This window comes from Euprymna scolopes, chromosome 23, assembly GCF_053919585.1.
Source record: "Euprymna scolopes isolate OS-2025 chromosome 23, ASM5391958v1, whole genome shotgun sequence".
Taxonomy (NCBI): Eukaryota; Metazoa; Mollusca; class Cephalopoda; order Sepiida; family Sepiolidae; genus Euprymna; species Euprymna scolopes.
The window spans coordinates 72,978,869-72,998,752 of NC_136504.1; the positions used below are offsets into that span (position 1 = coordinate 72,978,869).

General features: G+C 26.1%; 1 protein-coding gene across 3 annotated transcripts in view; it reads left to right on the forward strand.

Annotated features, from left to right (window-relative positions):
• The window catches only part of LOC145246002 (pre-mRNA-splicing factor SLU7-like), an 88,859-nt gene extending 76,528 nt beyond the window's left edge, over positions 1–12,331 (forward strand). For all 3 annotated transcript variants that reach the window (XM_080107801.1, XM_080107802.1, XM_080107800.1), the window contains exons 12-15: positions 7,205–7,312; positions 9,011–9,082; positions 9,902–10,126; positions 11,809–12,331. In XM_080107801.1, the coding sequence (XP_079963927.1) occupies positions 7,205–7,312; positions 9,011–9,082; positions 9,902–10,126; positions 11,809–11,991 (588 nt within the window). In that variant the 3' untranslated portion in view covers positions 11,992–12,331. The remainder of the gene's footprint in view (positions 1–7,204; positions 7,313–9,010; positions 9,083–9,901; positions 10,127–11,808) is intronic.
• The last annotated feature ends 7,553 nt before the right edge of the window (positions 12,332–19,884 follow it).

A 19,884-nucleotide genomic window follows, 5' to 3' on the forward strand; every position in this document is an offset into this window, starting at 1 on the left:
CATTACAATTAATTATTTTTAAAGTTTTTATTTTATTTTTATTTTTTCCTTTTTCTTCCATTGATGTGTATCATTACAATTAATTAATTTTAAAGTTTTTATTTTTATTTTTTCCTTTTTCTTCCATTGATGTGTATCATTACAATTAATTTTAAAGTTTTTATTTTTATTTTTTCCCTTTTCTTCCATTGATGTGTATCATTACAATTAATTTTAAAGTTGTTATTTTTTTTTCCTTTTTCTTCCATTGATGTGTATCATTACAATTAATTAATTTTAAATTTTTTATTTTTATTTTTTCCTTTTTCTTCCATTGATGTGTATCATTACAATTAATTAATTTTAAAGTTTTTATTTTTTATTTTTTCCTTTTTCTTCCATTGATGTGTATCATTACAATTAATTAATTTTAAAGTTTTTATTTTTATTTTTTCCTTTTTCTTCCATTGATGTGTATCATTACAATTAATTATTTTTAAAGTTTTTATTAGTATTTAATATTATTTTTTCCTTTTTCTTCCATTGATGTGTATCATTACAATTAATTATTTTAAAAGTTTTTATTAGTATTTTATTATTATTTTTTCCTTTTTCTTCCATTGATGTGTATCATTACAATTAATTAATTTTAAAGTTTTTCTTATTATTTTTCCTTTTTCTTCCATTGATGTGTATCATTACAATTAATTAATGTTAAAGTTTTTATTATTATTTTTCCTTTTTCTTCCATTGATGTGTATCATTACAATTAATTAATTTTACAGTTTTTATTTTTATTTTTTCCTTTTTCTTCCATTGATGTGTATCATTACAATTAATTAATTTTAAAGTTTTTATTTTTATTTTTTCCTTTTCCTTTTTCTTCCATTGATGTGTATCATTACAATTAATTAATTAATTTTAAAGTGTTTATTTTTATTTTTTCCTTTTTCTTCCATTGATGTGTATCATTACAATTAATTAATTTTAAAGTTTTCATTTCTATTTATTTTTATTTTTTCCTCCATTGATGTGTATCATTACAATTAATTAATTTTAAAGTTTTTATTTTTATTTTTTCCTTTTTCTTCCATTGATGTGTATCATTACAATTAATTATTTTTAAAGTTTTTATTATTATTTTATTTTTATTTTTTCCTTTTTCTTCCATTGATGTGTATCATTACAATTAATTAATTTTAAAGTTTTTATTATTATTTTATTTTTATTTTTTCCTTTTTCTTCCATTAATGTGTATCATTACAATTAATTAATTTTAAAGTTTTTATTATTATTTTATTTTTATTTTTTCCTTTTCCTTTTTCTTCCATTAATGTATCATTACAATTAATTAATTTTAAAGTTTTTATTATTATTTTTTCCTTTTTCTTCCATTGATGTGTATCATTACAATTAATTTTAAAGTTTTTATTTTTATTTTTTCCTTTTTCTTCCATTAATGTGTAACATTACAATTAATTAATTTTAAAGTTTTTATTTTATTTTTATTTTTTCCTTTTTCTTCCATTGATGTGTATCATTACAATTAATTAATTTTAAAGTTTTTATTTTTATTTTATTTTTATTTTTTCCTTTTTCTTCCATTAATGTGTATCATTACAATTAATTAATTTTAAAGTTTTTATTATTATTTTATTTTTATTTTTTCCTTTTTCTTCCATTGATGTGTATCATTACAATTAATTTTAAAGTTTTTATTTTTATTTTTTCCTTTTTCTTCCATTAATGTGTATCATTACAATTAATTAATTTTAAAGTTTTTATTTTATTTTTATTTTTTCCTTTTTCTTCCATTGATGTGTATCATTACAATTAATTAATTTTAAAGTTTTTATTTTTATTTTTTCCTTTTTCTTCCATTGATGTGTATCATTACAATTAATTAATTTAAAAGTTTTTATTTTTATTTTTTCCTTTTTCTTCCATTGATGTGTATCATTACAATTAATTAATTTTAAAGTTTTTATTTTTATTTTTTCCTTTTTCTTCCATTGATGTGTATCATTACAATTAATTAATTTTAAAGTTTTTATTTTTATTTTTTCCTTTTTCTTCCATTGATGTGTATCATTACAATTAATTAATTTTAAAGTTTTTATTTTTATTTTTTCCTTTTTCTTCCATTGATGTGTATCATTACAATTAATTTTAAAGTTTTTATTTTTTTTTTCCTTTTTCTTCCATTGATGTGTATCATTACAATTAATTAATTTTAAAGTTTTTATTTTTATTTTTTCCTTTTTCTTCCATTGATGTGTATCATTACAATTAATTAATTTTAAAGTTTTTATTTTTTATTTTTTCCTTTTTCTTCCATTGATGTGTATCATTACAATTAATTAATTTTAAAGTGTTTATTTTTATTTTTTCCTTTTTCTTCCATTGATGTGTATCATTACAATTAATTAATTTTAAAGTTTTTATTTTTATTTGTTCCTTTTTCTTCCATTGATGTGTATCATTACAATTAATTTTAAAGTTTTTATTTTTTTTTCCTTTTTCTTCCATTGATGTGTATCATTACAATTAATTAATTTTAAAGTTTTTATTTTTATTTTTTCCTTTTTCTTCCATTGATGTGTATCATTACAATTAATTAATTTTAAAGTTTTTATTTTTTATTTTTTCCTTTTTCTTCCATTGATGTGTATCATTACAATTAATTAATTTTAAAGTGTTTATTTTTATTTTTTCCTTTTTCTTCCATTGATGTGTATCATTACAATTAATTAATTTTAAAGTTTTTATTTTTTCCTTTTTCTTCCATTGATGTGTATCATTACAATTAATTAATTTTAAAGTTTTTATTTTTATTTTTTCCTTTTTCTTCCATTGATGTGTATCATTACAATTAATTAATTTTAAAGTTTTTATTATTATTTTTTCCTTTTTCTTCCATCGATGTGTATCATTACAATTAATTAATTTTAAAGATTTTAGTTTTATTTTTTCCTTTTTCTTCCATTGATGTGTATCATTACAATTAATTAATTTTAAAGTTTTTATTTTTATTTTTTTCCCTTTTCTTCCATTAATGTGTATCATTACAATTAATTAATTTTAAAGTTTTTATTTTTATTTTTTCCTTTTTCTTCCATTAATGTGTATCATTACAATTAATTAATTTTAAAGTTTTTATTTTATTTTTATTTTTTCCTTTTTCTTCCATTGATGTGTATCATTACAATTAATTAATTTTAAAGTTTTTATTTTTATTATTCCTTTTTCTTCCATTGATGTGTATCATTACAATTTTAAAGTTTTTATTTTTTATTTTTTCCTTTTTCTTCCATTGATGTGTATCATTACAATTAATTAATTTTAAAGTTTTTATTTCTATTTTATTTTTATTTTTTCCTTTTTCTTCCATTGATGTGTATCATTGCAATTAATTAATTTTAAAGTTTTTATTATTATTTTTTCCTTTTTCTTCCATTGATGTGTATCATTACAATTAATTAATTTTGAAGTTTTTATTTTTATTTTTTCCTTTTTCTTCCATTGATGTGTATCATTACACTTAATTAATTTTAAAGTTTTTATTTTTATTTTTTCCTTTTTCTTCCATTGATGTGTATCATTACAATTAATTAATTTTAAAGTTTTTATTTTTTCCTTTTTCTTCCATTGATGTGTATCATTACAATTAATTTTAAAGTTTTTATTTTTATTTTTTCCTTTTTCCTTTTTCTTCCATTGATGTGTATCATTGCAATTAATTAATTTTAAAGTTTTTTTTATTATTTTTTCCTTTTTCTTCCATTGATGTGTATCATTACAATTAATTAATTTTAAAGTTTTTATTTTTATTTTTTCCTTTTTCTTCCATTGATGTGTATCATTACAATTAATTAATTTTAAAGTTTTTATTTTTATTTTTTCCTTTTTCTTATATTGATGTGTATCATTACAATTAATTAATTTTAAAGTTTTTATTTCTATTTTATTTTTAATTTTTCCTATTTCTTACACTGATGTGTATCATTACAATTAATTAATTTTAAAGTTTTTATTTTATTTTTATTTTTTCCTTTTTCTTCCATTGATGTGTATCATTACAATTAATTAATTTTAAAGTTTTTATTTTTTTTTTCCTTTTTCTTCCATTGATGTGTATCATTACAATTAATTAATTTTAAAGTTTTTTTTTCCCTTTTTCTTCCATTGATGTGTATCATTACAATTAATTAATTTTAAAGTTTTTATTATTATTTTTTCCTTTTTCTTCCATTGATGTGTATCATTACAATTAATTAATTTTAAAGTTTTTATTTTTATTTTTTCCTTTTTCTTCCATTGATGTGTATCATTACAATTAATTTTAAAGTTTTTATTTTATTTTTATTTTTTCCTTTTTCTTCCATTGATGTGTATCATTACAATTAATTAATTTTAAAGTTTTTATTTTTTCCTTTTTCTTCCATTGATGTGTATCATTACAATTAATTTTAAAGTTTTTATTTTATTTTTATTTTTTCCTTTTTCTTCCATTGATGTGTATCATTGCAATTAATTAATTTTAAAGTTTTTATTATTATTTTTCCTTTTTCTTCCATTGATGTGTATCATTACAATTAATTAATTTTAAAGTTTTTATTTTTATTTTTTCCTTTTTCTTCCATTGATGTGTATCATTACAATTAATTAATTTTAAAGTTTTTATTTTTATTTTTTCCTTTTTCTTATATTGATGTGTATCATTACAATTAAAGTTTTTATTTCTGTTTTATTTTTAATTTTTCCTTTTTCTTACACTGATGTGTATCATTACAATTAATTAATTTTAAAGTTTTTATTTTTATTTTTTCCTTTTTCTTCCATTGATGTGTATCATTACAATTAATTAATTTTAAAGTTTTTATTTTTATTTTTTCCTTTTTCTTCCATTGATGTGTATCATTACAATTAATTAATTTTAAAGTGTTTATTATTATTTTTTCCTTTTTCTTCCATTGATGTGTATCATTACAATTAATTTTAAAGTTTTTATTTTTATTTTTATTGTTATTTTCCTTTTTCTTCCATTGATGTGTATCATTATAATTAATTAATTTTAAAGTTTTTATTTTTATTTTTTCCTTTTTCTTCCATTGATGTGTATCATTACAATTAATTAATTTTAAAGTGTTTATTTTTTCCTTTTTCTTCCATTGATGTGTATCATTACAATTAATTAATTTTAAAGTTTTTATTTTTATTTTTTCCTTTTTCTTCCATTGATGTGTATCATTACAATTAATTTTAAATTTTTAATTTTTATTTTTTCCTTTTTCCTTTTTCTTCCATTGATGTGTATCATTACAATTAATTAATTTTAAAGTTTTTATTTCTATTTTATTTTTAATTTTTCCTTTTTCTTACACTGATGTGTATCATTACAATTAATTAATTTTAAAGTTTTTATTTTATTTTTATTTTTTCCTTTTTCTTCCATTGATGTGTATCATTACAATTAATTAATTTTAAAGTTTTTATTTTTTTTTTCCTTTTTCTTCCATTGATGTGTATCATTACAATTAATTAATTTTAAAGTTTTTATTTTTATTTTTTCCTTTTTCTTCCATTGATGTGTATCATTACAATTAATTAATTTTAAAGTTTTTTTTTTTCCTTTTTCTTCCATTGATGTGTATCATTACAATTAATTAATTTTAAAGTTTTTATTATTATTTTTTCCTTTTTCTTCCATTGATGTGTATCATTACAATTAATTAATTTTAAAGTTTTTATTTTTATTTTTTCCTTTTTCTTCCATTGATGTGTATCATTACAATTAATTTTAAAGTTTTTATTTTTATTTTTTCCTTTTTCTTATATTGATGTGTATCATTACAATTAAAGTTTTTATTTCTGTTTTATTTTTAATTTTTCCTTTTTCTTACACTGATGTGTATCATTACAATTAATTAATTTTAAAGTGTTTATTTTTATTTTTTCCTTTTTCTTCCATTGATGTGTATCATTACAATTAATTAATTTTAAAGTTTTTATTTTTATTTTTATTTTTTCCTTTTTCTTCCATTGATGTGTATCATTACAATTAATTAATTTTAAAGTTTTTATTATTATTTTTTCCTTTTTCTTCCATTGATGTGTATCATTACAATTAATTTTAAAGTTTTTATTTTTATTTTTATTGTTATTTTCCTTTTTCTTCCATTGATGTGTAAAAAGTTTTCATTTTTATTTTTTCCCTTTTCTTCCATTGATGTGTATCATTACAATTAATTTTAAAGTTTATACATTTTTAATCTGAAAAGGGCTGATATGCTATAAAACAGAACAACTTTAAAGAAAGAAAATCTATTTCAATTCAAAAAAAAATTATTTATTAAATTCTTGTAGCGTTTAAACTCTAAATCACTTTATTATCAGCATCCTGTAAATAATGGATTTCTCTTTATATTTCTGAATTTGCATTTTTACTGGTCAGTTATAGGGAGTTTGCAATATTCTTAACTCTGAAAGGTGCCATTTTAAAAGGTAGACTGCATTTCTTTATGTAGAAAATGCACAAATTCGATCAATTAAATTGATCGAATTTGTGCATCTTATGTTTCACAAATTATCACAAGAATTGGACACAAAAAAAGTAGATTGTTCATGCTATTTTGTAAAAATACAATGTTGTAAAGTATTTTCTTAGCATTTCTTCAGATTCAATTGTTTGCATTTTATTAACATGAAATTATCCTATATCATTCTAATACATTAATTAACATATAGATGAAAGTGACATTGTACTACTTTCATCAATATGTGCTCCCATCTTTCTTTTTCTTTAACTATTTATTTCTCTATTTACTTTCACCTTTTTATCTTTATGCTGTCTCTTACATTGTCTTTCTTTTCATTTATTTATCACTTTACTCTTTTTAATCACTCTGTCTTTCTTTTCTTCGAAATGTGTTGACATTTATAACAGATAAAATAACAGATTTCTTATCACACTTATATATTAGTGACCATAATTTAAATAAAGATGTTTTTTCTTTCACTTTGACCCACTTAATGACTCTCTCTCTATGTAATGAAGTCCATTTTTTTTATTTTGCTTTACTTAACATAAATTTAACACAGTTTTTAATCTGCCAATGGAAATTTAATAAAACTTTGATTTATGGCAACATTACTTTCTAATGATACCACATTTGTTTGTGTGAATGAGATCATTTTAAATATTTTAATCTTATTCTTATTACAGAGTATTTGGGGTTCGTGTTGGAAAGAAGGTCGGTGGGGTTACAAATGTTGCCATTCTTTTATCAAGGAAAGCTATTGTGTAGGAGAAGCCGGTAAAACAGACAACTCTGTAAGTAATTCTTTTTTTTTCTGGAACAGTTTTTTTTTATTGCTACAAATTACAGCAGTTGACATTTAATTTTAAGTCTTTCATTTGTTAACTTTTTTCTTTTGATTTTAGAATTGAAATATAAAAGATAAGATGATCTATTCAGTTAATTCAAAAAACATATTCATAGCATTTTTTTTCTTTTAGAATTGTATTCCAAACAATCTATCTACACCAATTCAAATATTAAATACAATATACACAGACCTGACAGAAATAAATGAACTTTCTTATCATTAATAAAAAAAACTATTGTTGAGAGTCCTGATTGACCTGAGTGAAATATTGATTATTTTTCCTTACTGATGAATAGGGCAATACTTGTTTAATGATGAAAAGTGAAATCCTGAGGTTTTTAAGATTAACCTATAATATGGCTCACTTGAACCTCTGACAATTCTAATTTCCTTTGGCCATGTCATACTTATATACATGATATCTGAAAGACAAAAAATATTGGTTAGTATAAAACATTGATGTGTTTCAAACTTTGTTGCTTTGAGTGCTGACGAAAGAAGACTCGAAACCAAACTGCAGTTATGCAAATGTTAAACAAGCATCATAATCCATTTGTGCTACTTAAGATGCTGTGAGTGTTCCAGATGCTTGGGTGGGCAACACCAGGCAACATCTTACATTTGTTCTCCATGGTGTCCGATCCAAAGAATTGATATCGATCATATCGCAAGTGTCAAATCACTTCTTGAGTGCATACTTAAGCCAGGTTTTGGTCTACGATGCACCATAGTGCCTGGAGTGTCCACGCATGTTATAGAGTTGATGCAGGGAATGGCATGCTGTATATGGCTAAACCACTTGAAGCACTGAGTGTAAAAGATATCCCATCAATACCAAGCTTCCAATGCTTGAATAGATTCTTTCTTCTAGCTTACTTCCACACATCAACCTGATCATAACACTGTCATTATGATGAAGCAAATCAGACGCATTTGAGAGCCACGTCTCACTGCCATGCAAGAAGGCACAGTGAAGACAGGCTGAAAAGCCTTTGTTTCAAGTTCTGAAAAGATATGTGTCAAGATGTAAGGATTGACAGCAGCCTTCTGATCCTTTCTGAAGCAATACAACAGTGATCGATGATAGAACGTTCATATCAACCACCAACATTCAACAGGCCACCAAGATAGAAGAAGATAGTTTCAACATCAAGTGGGATGCTATCTACATTCACATATGCCACCGTTCAACATTTGATTGGACAGACATCACCCAGATATTTGTAACAAACATAATCTGGGTCAACTACCAGACCTGTAACAAGACCACTATACCTCTAATGAACCTATATTCTGCATTGGGAGAATTGGATGCAGTTTACACGTTCAGCTCTGACAGCATAGGAAAACATGCTAACAATCTGTAAGAGGTTGAAACGAAACTGGAGATACTTTTGTATTCTTAATGTTAGTTTTTAGTCCTTTACTCATCAGTGTTGCATTCCACAGACTATGCTTTAACAAGATTGTTGTCATGCAAGAGCTCCCATGATACACCCAACTATGATGAAAAATTGTCTGCATTAGTATGGCAAAATTATTGCAAAAATTTTTTTCTATTTTTTTTGTGTGTGTGTGTGTGTGTACTGTTGTAGGGTTATTATAAATCACTATAAATTAAAGTTGGTTTCTTTTCTTTTAGTCTGATGTTTTTAGTATAGCAAATGAAGAACATGAACCTGAAGAACAGGAACCACCCAAATCTCTTCTACAGGTGAGCTAAATATTAAAACTAATTTTTTAATGTTTTGATTTGAGCCAATGAAAATTATTCACAAGAGACTTTATTAGTTTCTTTTCTTTATTATACATTAAAAAAAAATTTTTTTTCACATTTTCTGTATTCACATTTTTATTGAGTGGCATTCAAATAACTTGTTATATACTGATTTTTTTTTTATTTTGTATTTTAAGTAAACGTTGCTTTGTGGATTTTTGAACCATTTGATTGCCAAAGTCAACATTGACTTAAAGCAATGCTGATCATTAAGCACAGTTTTCTTAGTAAATTTTTCTATGTTCTGTGTATTTTATCACCTGTTTATTTTATATGGTATTTATTTTTCTTTAAAAAACCAATTTCGCTCTAAAAATCTATGGGATTTGAAATCCATTGTTTACTTAATCCATTACACTGATCTATATCTATAAATGAAAGTCAATGTGTCCGTTTAAAAAGTATTAAGAAAAACACCATTCATGTCAGGTGTTACCAATGACCTCCACACTAACTAAATTTAAACGAATATTTAAAAAAAAAAATGCTATCTAATGCTTTAATCAGATGCCAACAACAATCCGTTAATTTTACATTCATTTATTTTGTTTATCTTGTAATAAGCTGCTACAAATTATTTTTCTTTTGAATTAATTTAATCGCGATAGAAATGGTAAATTAAGAATTGAATTTTAAATAATGGTTTCACCTTAATCTTCTCATATGAAACTGATCTGATCTAATATTTCTGTTTTACACGAGTCACATTCAACTACTTTAGATGGTCAATTATTATTTTTTATCTTTTATTTTTAGCAACATCAAGAGAAATACAAAAAGAAGGCACTTAAGAAACAAAAGAAAAATGACCAGAAGTTAGCCAAAAAGAAAGATGATAGCAGCAGTAGTGATAGTAGCAGTGATGATGATGATAGTAGTAGTAGCAGCAGTAGTAGTAGTAGTAGTAGTAGTGATGATGATAGCAGCAGCAGTTCATCAGAAGAAGAAGAAGAAGAAAAAAAGAAGAAAGATTTGAAAAAGGTAATTTTGTTTGTTTTTTTCTTTTTTCTATTCATCAATTCTATTTTTGTTTTTCCTCCACATGAATAGATATTTGACTGGCTTTTTTTTTTTATAAATCAGAAAAAGTTGAATTCTGCTTTTCTTAATTCAGAAAAAGTGTATTAGATTTTTTTGTTTTTAAGCAAAGATTGCTTTACCTTCAAATTTATTGGATTTTATTTCTTTCTCTTTTTTCTCATGCTCACTTTTTTCTATTTTTCTCTCGTCCTTTTCCTTTTTCTTTCTCTTTCTCAGCTTAATTTGTTTTGCTTTGTCTCACTTTATACTTTCCAATGATTCACAATGTGGGTAGTCAGACTTTTGTTTCATTAAAGAATGACTTCCTGGTCCCTATCCCGAACTATACACTAAGTTTTTCTCTTGCTAATACCTATGTTCCTATGTTTTTTTTTTCTTGTTTATTTCTTCAAAAAAAGTTTCAGACATTTTTTTTTTTTTTTTACACAAAAAGTTAATTTTAACGAATTAATAAACAAACATATCAGTCAATCAACACCTGCAATAAAATCAACACCCTGCAATAAAAAATAAAAAATTGAAATTCTACTTTTTGGGGGCAATTATGTTGGAATATCATAAAAAAACTGGCAGAAAGTACAAAAAAAAAACAAAACAATTACTTTAGAATTTAGAGTGGAGAATCAGTTTGTGTATGAATTTAAATTAACCTCTCCCTTATTGCCACACAATTCTCGCATCTTAGAATTATAATTTACAAGTTTTTTTTTTCTTTTGTGGGGAGTTGCCTTTTGAACATGGAGTTAGTGGTAGGGTTAAGAAAAAATGTTTTAGGATAAGTAATTACTATTTTTTTCTATTAACCTTTTAACAAATATATATTTCATACAAAATTAATCTATCATAGCAAAAATATTTTTTGCTTAATTTCCCTAAAACTAGAATTATCCAGAAATAAATGATCATTTTATGTTAAATTTTACATGTGAGTAGTGGGGTTAAGTTGAGAAATTCAATTTGATTTTGGATTTCTTTACCATAGGCTACTTTTCTCTCTAATTTAAAGATTTTAAGAACTTGAAACTGAAAAAAAATTTTTTGTCGTGAGACAAAAGATCCACATTGATGAGTTGATGAGTGCCAGTTTGGTTTTGTCTTGATAAAGTTCATCATGGAGGCAATTGCAAGAAAAGCATCTGACTGCTGGCAAGAAACTTTACATGGCTTTTGTGAATCTGGAGAAGGTTTTTCATCACACATCTCGTGAGAATGCAAATGTTAGAAGGCATCTATGTATTGGAAATGAGCTCAGAATTTGAGATGAAAGTTGACATCCATCAAATGTGGCTAATAATAAAAAAGCAACATGTTCCACATTTAACACAATGACAGGGCCATAATCAGAAGAATTTGCAAGTACGGGGCTAGCTCAGCTGAGCATTTCTTAATTCGTATGGTAGGGATGAGATCAGGCCTTGGAAGTGTCTAAGTTTATGATATTGCAGACATGAGATCATCAAATGTGGCTTCAGGCCGCATAGAGAAATTTGGGAGGGAGTTGTTTGTTAGGTCTAAGATGGAGTTGGAGGAATTATAGAAAAGATGAATTAAATCCAATAACTTTTCAGTATTTTATTTGTTTTAGTTTCTATTAATTTCAAACAATTTCTGTTTGTTTTTAGGCGTTGGAAGCAGAAGATAAGCATCAAAAGTGGGCGAATGAATTTCTGAAGATGGACGAAAGAAAACGTCCCTACAACAGCATGTATGAAGCGAAAGCTCCCACAGATGCAGAAATGGAAGCATTTTACATGAAGAGGATGCGTGCAGATGATCCAATGGCTGCTTTTCTTGGAAAAGATTAATGTCAACATTCAGGAAAGCAGGGAGAATTATCCCACACTCGGCATCTCAGCCATCAAACTTGAGACAGAAAATCTTAAAATTTTTGGACATGTATATAGAAATTTCTGTATTATACACACCGATTTTATTGAATTTATATTTCAATAAAATAATACAATTAATATTTTTTGACTGATGAATAAAGAAAAAAACTATATGTGAATATACTTCAAAATGAATACTGATAACATTATATGACTTTATTATAAAAATGAATACTGATAACATTATATGACTTTATTATAAAAATGAATACTGATAACATTATATGACTTTATTATAAGAATTTTTTCAAAAACATTGTTTTTGGTTTTGTTTTTTTTCATTTCTATCTAAATCTAGCCTAATGGTTAATAGCATTGGTTAATAATTATTTCTAACTGATAGTATTTTGGAGTTTCACTCCTTACTACAGGTTATAATAACTAAGAATAACAACTTCACACTTCTATCCAATTATGGCTGACAGAATGAGAACAATCTACCTTCATTGATTAAATCAAAGGTTCATTTGGAAATTTTGAAAAGATTTTCATATATGCCAAAAAGATACACTTGAAGAAGGTTGAAGATAATCTTTAATTGACCAAAATGTGACTATTATATCTAGATGAAAATAATAGATATTTTTATTGAAATTTTCTTCACTTGTTTGGAGCAGATTTGTTTAATGCGAGTTTCAAGAACAGAAGAATATTTCATGCTAATTTTGGATTAAATATTTTATAATAATGTAAATATAATATATAATAATGTCAACAAATTTTAATAGAATGAAACTTATAATAGAAAAGAAAGAAATTCTAATGTCAACTAAAATGATGTAAAATATATTTCTAACTTTTGTGCCACATTTTCAACTGTAAAAGGAGAAAATGTCAAGCAACTTCTGGTTACATTTGTTGTTCAAATTATATTTTGAATGTTATCTATGCGTGACTAAACAGGAATTAATTCCATCAGAGAAATTTAAAAATTTCAATGCTTATGCACCTATATTACCATGTTTTTAATAGTATTTTCAAGTTTTACAATATATTTTGTTTATTAAATTATTAAGTGAAAGTACAGAATAGTTACAAAACACCCTCTCCATGTTGAATGGCTTTCTAAATAATAATGTTATTATTTAAGCACCGTGCATAAGTAGCATAATTTTTAATTAAATTGTCAGGTGAAAAGTACAATAGCTATGTTATTTCAGTGAGGTCAAGTATCAAAATTTCATGTCAATTTTTGTTAGTTTTTAAAATTGTAAAACATAATTTTAATATTTTTAGTCTTTTAATTATAAATAAAAAAATTTATTCAGAATTTCAATTAACTTTTGTTTATTTCTCTATATCTTTATTTATATCGCTAAAATAGGAAATAATTATAACATCGAAAATTAAAGAAAATACTGGAACTACATCAAATGCCTCCAATCAGGTGAAAATGTAATGTTCTACTAGTAAATATGTTAAAATACAAAAAAAAAATAGTAATCCCTCCCAAATTCACCTCCACCCTGATTTAATATTGTAGATGTTTGTTTTCTTGATGTATCTTTTCTTAGTTTTTAACAAGACTTCACATTATGGTATGATTGTCTTTGAAATCATTTCTGTAGGTATGTGAACTTCGACCTGAGATCATTAGAAAGGAGACATCAACATTTGATCAAAAGACAAGTAGTATCATTACAGTCAAATATAAAAGTGTCTTCGGAATAGTGCTATTTGTATATGTTGTTCTGCCAAATGGTGCTATTCGTATATGGTGCTAATTCTGCCAAATTGTCCTTCATATTTATTGAAAACAACAACCTTCAGAGAGTCACCAACACCAAGAAAATTTGACTGGAGAATTCTGCCATCTAAATATGCTATACAGAAAGTATAAATAAAAATAATAAATGAATTTTAGTCTTTGGAATTAATGTTTTAAAAATCTTTTAAAAATAAAAGTTGTATGTTGTCCCTGCATCCTGGACCAAAGTATCGTAGGTTTTGCAACAACAGATGCCACATACAAATTCAATACATCTAGGCTATTTAGCCTCTACCTTATGCAACTTTAGAACACTATTTTAGACACATGAAGTTGCTATAATTAAATGCTGCATTGCATCCTAGGAACAACACCATCACAATCACATCTTTAGAGGAAGGAGTTTCTATTTTTCTCTCTTAATATTTAGTCCTCCCACTACCACCATTAGTCAACACCAAAAGGAAGTCTACACTTTCCACATATTCTAGGCTTACACCACCCTTAACTAACTCATACAAACAGATATAGCATTAACTTTCCTATATTAGAATAAAAAAAATAAAATCTACCTTGGGAAAATCCACTTTCTCTGGTTGGTTGGCCGCTAATTCTCTTATTCCGGAATTACCTCATTCTAAGCAAACACTTCAAAACAACACCTTATGGCATCAATTAAATTCATAAATTTTACTGGTTTTATGTATTTCTTTTTATTGGCAACTGTTTGCTTCTGTTTTTTTTTTAATACGTTTATTTTTCTTTGCTTTGGACATTTTTCATCAAACTGTGAAAACATATTTTTGGGGTTTTGTTTGTGTTTGAAAAGTTTGCTATTTTTTTACACTGTATCACAGCGTCGTTTTACCCACTAATAACAAATGCTAATCTGCTTTTTTTATTTCCTTTTTTTTTTTTTTGACGTATTTAAACAGCCTTTGAAAAAAGCCTGTTTCTGCTTTATCGTTATTTTCATGGCAAGTGCTCAGCTGAGCTCCAATCTATGGCCCCCCTTGCCTGACTTTCACAAAAAACACTTGTCTAGCTGAAACCACTATCAATAATTTCCCCACTCTTTATCTGTGCCTAAACCTAAACGTAGATTCCATGAACAAGACTTCTTTCTTAGAACTGCATGCCTGTGGAACTCTGTTCCATTTTCCTGCTTTCCAGCTGACTACAATATGGTCGTCTTCAAGTCCAATGTAAACAAGTTCTGGATGAGCCGTCCCCTTAAATAATCCAATTTACCAAATTTCCACTACTAACGGTTACTATCATATTTTCCCATTGACTTCCGTTCACTCATTAACCCTTATCCTCAAATGGCCTCTAGGCTTTGATAATTCATCATAATTTTTACTCAGTATTAATGAGGAAGGATGAAGGTTTAAATTGCATATAAACATTTTTTATTTTACACTCAATAAAATGGACAAAATTTGATTTGAACGTCACAAAATAACCAAAACATAAAAAAATGAGAAATCAACAATGGTATCGCAGGTATACAAAACACAGGTCTTATAAAACATTAAAAATATATTAAAAAAAAAACTTAGTAAAAATATGTATTATATCTTTTTAATTTTTGTTTAATCATTATTCAAGTGAAATATAACAGTAAAAGTCTTACCTTTGACTTGAAATATTATGAGACAGTTGGTGCTATATATTTTTAGAGTGCATGAAAATTCAAGGGCGAATATCACAGTTTTACTAACAAGATTTATCGATTTATAAAATGACTACCAATAATTCTTGATTGCTGAAATTGTAAAATTTGATTTTCTTCAAAAAAATATCTGATCAATTACATGATTTTGGGGATATGATATCTTTGTTCCACGATGAGTAAAGATTTTTCTATATTTTTGTTGCTTTTTTGAATAAGTGTAGTTCTAGATAGGCATAAAAAATTTTATTTGTTTTTATTTGATCAAATTATAATTTATGACTTTTTAATTAAGAAAGCACTAATTATCAGGCCTGGATATATAAAAATTGTAATTTTAAGTATAATTATTTCTAATTTATTGTTTTTTTATTTTTACTAGCAGGTACCATTTACCTGCATTACCCAATAGAAATATCACACAAAGTTAAAACAGATTCAGTAAAGGTACCCCCTCCCCCCCAAACAAATTAAAGTATGATTATCTGATGAATTATCATATGTGAGTCATATAAATTTCTGATTATAGATAAACAGGTAAAAAATGTTTACACAGATGGTGGCAGTTGCTAATGGTGGCCACTGTCAACCCTGGAAAATTGTGAGCAATGGCAGCCATGGCCAAAATGAAATTATCTAGCTTCCACTGTCAGGCATTGTCTAGCAGTGGCAGCTTGCGGAAGCCACTGGCTGTCATTGTCAACATTAGTGGTTACTGGTGATTAGTGTTGGTTTAGAGTGGTTAGTTTTGAATACTTGTGTTTATTAATGGCCACTGGCTGTTTTTACAACTGTCACTGTCGGTTCCTGGCATTCGGTGTCGGTCACTGGTAGCTATAAACAATGTCATCCTAAATTGGACTGCTCTGAAATAAAATTCACTGTTACTGGATGCCAGTCGCGAATACTGATGGTCACTGGCATTTAATAGTGTTTTCATGTGGTTACTTGCTTTACTCGCATGGTGGACACTAGCTACTATAACTATCGGTATAGCTGGTAACTATCAGTTGTTATCGGTCAGTGTTGATCGTGACCATTGTCAGCATCCAATGGACTACTCCGAAATAAAATTACCCGTATTCAGTTGTCAGGCACTGTCATCTAGTGGCTGACACTGTCATAAAGTAGCAGTTATGGCTGTTATTGGCAATAACTAAAGGTGGTTACTGCCACTTAAGGGCACTAGCAAACACTGCTGGATTGAGGCGTTCTGTCGGTAACTAAACTTGGCTTTATTCTTGCTGCTTGTTTTTGACTGTTTTTTGGGGGGGGAAGTGAAGTGTATGATATCTGGTGCCTTCATTGAGGCATAAATAAGTATGCGAAGGATGATTGTAGATATCATTTTCAGTGTTTGAAGTTTTTAACCAATTGTTATTTTATGTGACAGGAGTATTGGAGGCCATCATGTGGTTTAGTTCTTGGTAGGTATTTATAACCATTTGAAATTCGCTTAATCTGATATTTCTGTAATATGCTAAACATACATGAACAGTCAATCAAATTGACCAAAACTTGTGAACTTAGGGATCTCTATTTGCCTGAAACTACAGATTGTGTACAGAATAAGAATGTAAACAAGGATAGCGAAATTGTGAAAAAACGGTCCTACGAGGAGAGTGAGAGGAGAAAATAATGACTGAGTAAGTATACTGTAAATATGAATTGTTTGGCAGAGTGACTTTTGTCAGAACTATTATAGGAATTTACAATATTGAGTAAAAACAACAGATAATATCAGGAAAACATGCAGCAAGTATTGGCAGGTAGTGTGACCATATTGAATTTATATATGGCATCTGTATTTGTATTGCTATAATGTTTTTGTCTGGATGGGAAAAATCGTTTCTATTTTATTAATTATTATATTATGTAATTATATAATAACTAGTAGGGGACCCAACATTACCCGGGATTGAATGATGATCAATGGATGTTCTACACTTCCAATACTGTTATTGTCATCGAAATATGTGAAATCGACCATTTTTTTTCAATCAAATCAATTAACTGTCTTCTCTATTCAGAGACCCATCCTGGTGCACCGGGAGGAAGCTCACTTGCCTTCCTGCAATGACTTAGTCTACAATACATTGTATTCTACGTTGCACTGTAGAGAACCTACTGTTAATTTTATGTAATTATTTGTATATAATGACTTTAATTAAAGTTTAAGATGCAAATATCATGTATCATGATTCGGTTGTGCTCTAGGCAGAAACATTCATTTTGAAGAACCTACTGTTAATTTTATATACCTGGCCCTTCTGCTTGTGCGATGATAAAACTTCTCAAATGCATTTGTGATGTCAGGCTTTATAAAAATGTTAACTTTATTCAAAATTGGACTGTATCTGTTTTAATTGGATTTTTTGATTATCGATATTAGATACTTATCGGATGTATTTCGATACAAAACTTATCGGATGTATTTCGATACAAAGCCTATTTAAGAATACTCCCAGGTACATAAAGCACATTTGTGTGAAATTAAAAAAAAAAATATCGGCCTAGGGAATGAACTCAGATACACACACACACACACAGAGCCTTTTATATATAAATAGAGATGATAGTAGTAGTAGTAGTAATAATAATAATGAACTTGGGGTAATGTGTGATTGGATGTGTGTATACTGCGGTTATAATGTATGTAATGCATATATATATGTGAACACATATTGAATAATGTGTAAGGTGTAAGTTTTATTTATGTCTGGAAAATGTATACACATAAATCTGTAGTCAAATTGAATTATTCAGGAGAGAATTGAGTATGTGGATGAACTATTGGTAAATATTTTGGAGTAGCGGGATGGTCCATCTGGAAAATAAATGACACATTTAATTGAAGTTATCTTGACATATATTTTTTATTTTTATTATATTAATCATAATTGAAAACTTGACAAGACATTGACATCTAAATATTGGTTGATCCATGATCCATGAAGGGTCTTTCTTTCAATAATTTTACTAGCTATGTATCGAATACTTTTAATAAAATATTGTTTTTAGTTCACGTTATCAATACTTTAAAACAGCCAGAATGATAGTGTGGATGATGTATCTGAAGGAATTGCACTTTTGAAATTTTTTTCTCATCTACATTTAATTTTATCCTTCAAGCATCAGCTTTGGGTTAAAATTTAATGCTATAGAAAAAGATTGGATGAAATTAGATGTAATTAAAAAAAGATTGGATAAAATTAGATGTGATAGAAAAAGGTTGGATAAAATTAGATGTGATAGAAAAATATTGTATAAAGCTTGATGTGATAGAAAAAGATTGGATAAAATTAGATGTGATAGAAAAATATATGATAAAATAAGAAGTGGTAGAAAAAGGTTGGATAAAATTTGATGTGATAAAAAAGGTTGGATAAAATTAGATGTGATAGAAAAAGGTTGGATAAACTTTGATGTGTTAGAAAAATATTGTATAAAGGTTGATGTGATAGAAGAAGATTGGATAAAATTAGATGTGATAGAAAAAGGTTGGATAAGAATGGACGTGTTAGAAAAAGGTAGGATAAAATTGGATGTGATAGAAAATGGTTTGATACAATTTGATGTGTTAGAGAAAGAGATTGGATAAAATTTGATGTGATAGACAAATATTGGATAAAATTTGATGTGATAGAAAAACGTTTGATACAATTTGATGTGTTAGAAAAAGGTTGGATAAAACTAGATGTGATAGAAAAAGGATGGATAAAATTTGATGTCATAGAAAAAGGTTGGATAAAATTAGATGTGATAGAAAAAGGTTGGATAAAATTTGATGTGTTAGAAAAAGGTTGGATGAAACTAGATGTGATAGAAAAAGATTAGATAAAATATTATGTGATAGAAAAAGGTTGGATAAAATTTGAGGTGACAGAAAAAGGTTTGATAACATTTGATGTGATAGAAAAAGGTTGGATAAAATTAGATGTGATAGAAAAAGGTTGGATAAAATTTGATGTGATAGAAAAAGGTTGGATAAAATTTGATGTGATAGAAAAAGGTTGGATAAAATTAGATGTGATAGAAAAAGGTTGGATAAAACTAGATGTGATAGAAAAAGGTTGGATGAAACTAGATGTGACAGAAAAACGTTTGATAAAATTTGATGTGATAGAAAAAGGTTGGATAAAATTAGATGTGATAGAAAAAGGTTGGATAAAATTACATGTGATAGAAAAAGATTGGATAAAATTTGATGTCAAAGAAAAAGGTTGGATAAAACTAGATGTGATAGAAAAAGATTGGATAAAATTTGATGTGATAGAAAAAGGTTGGATAAAATTTGAGGTGACAGAAAAAGGTTTGATAAAATTTGATGTGTTAGAAAAAGGTTGGATTAAACTATAGTTGATAGAAAAAGGTTGGATAAAACTAGATGTGATAGAAAAAGAATCGATAAATTAGATGTCACAGA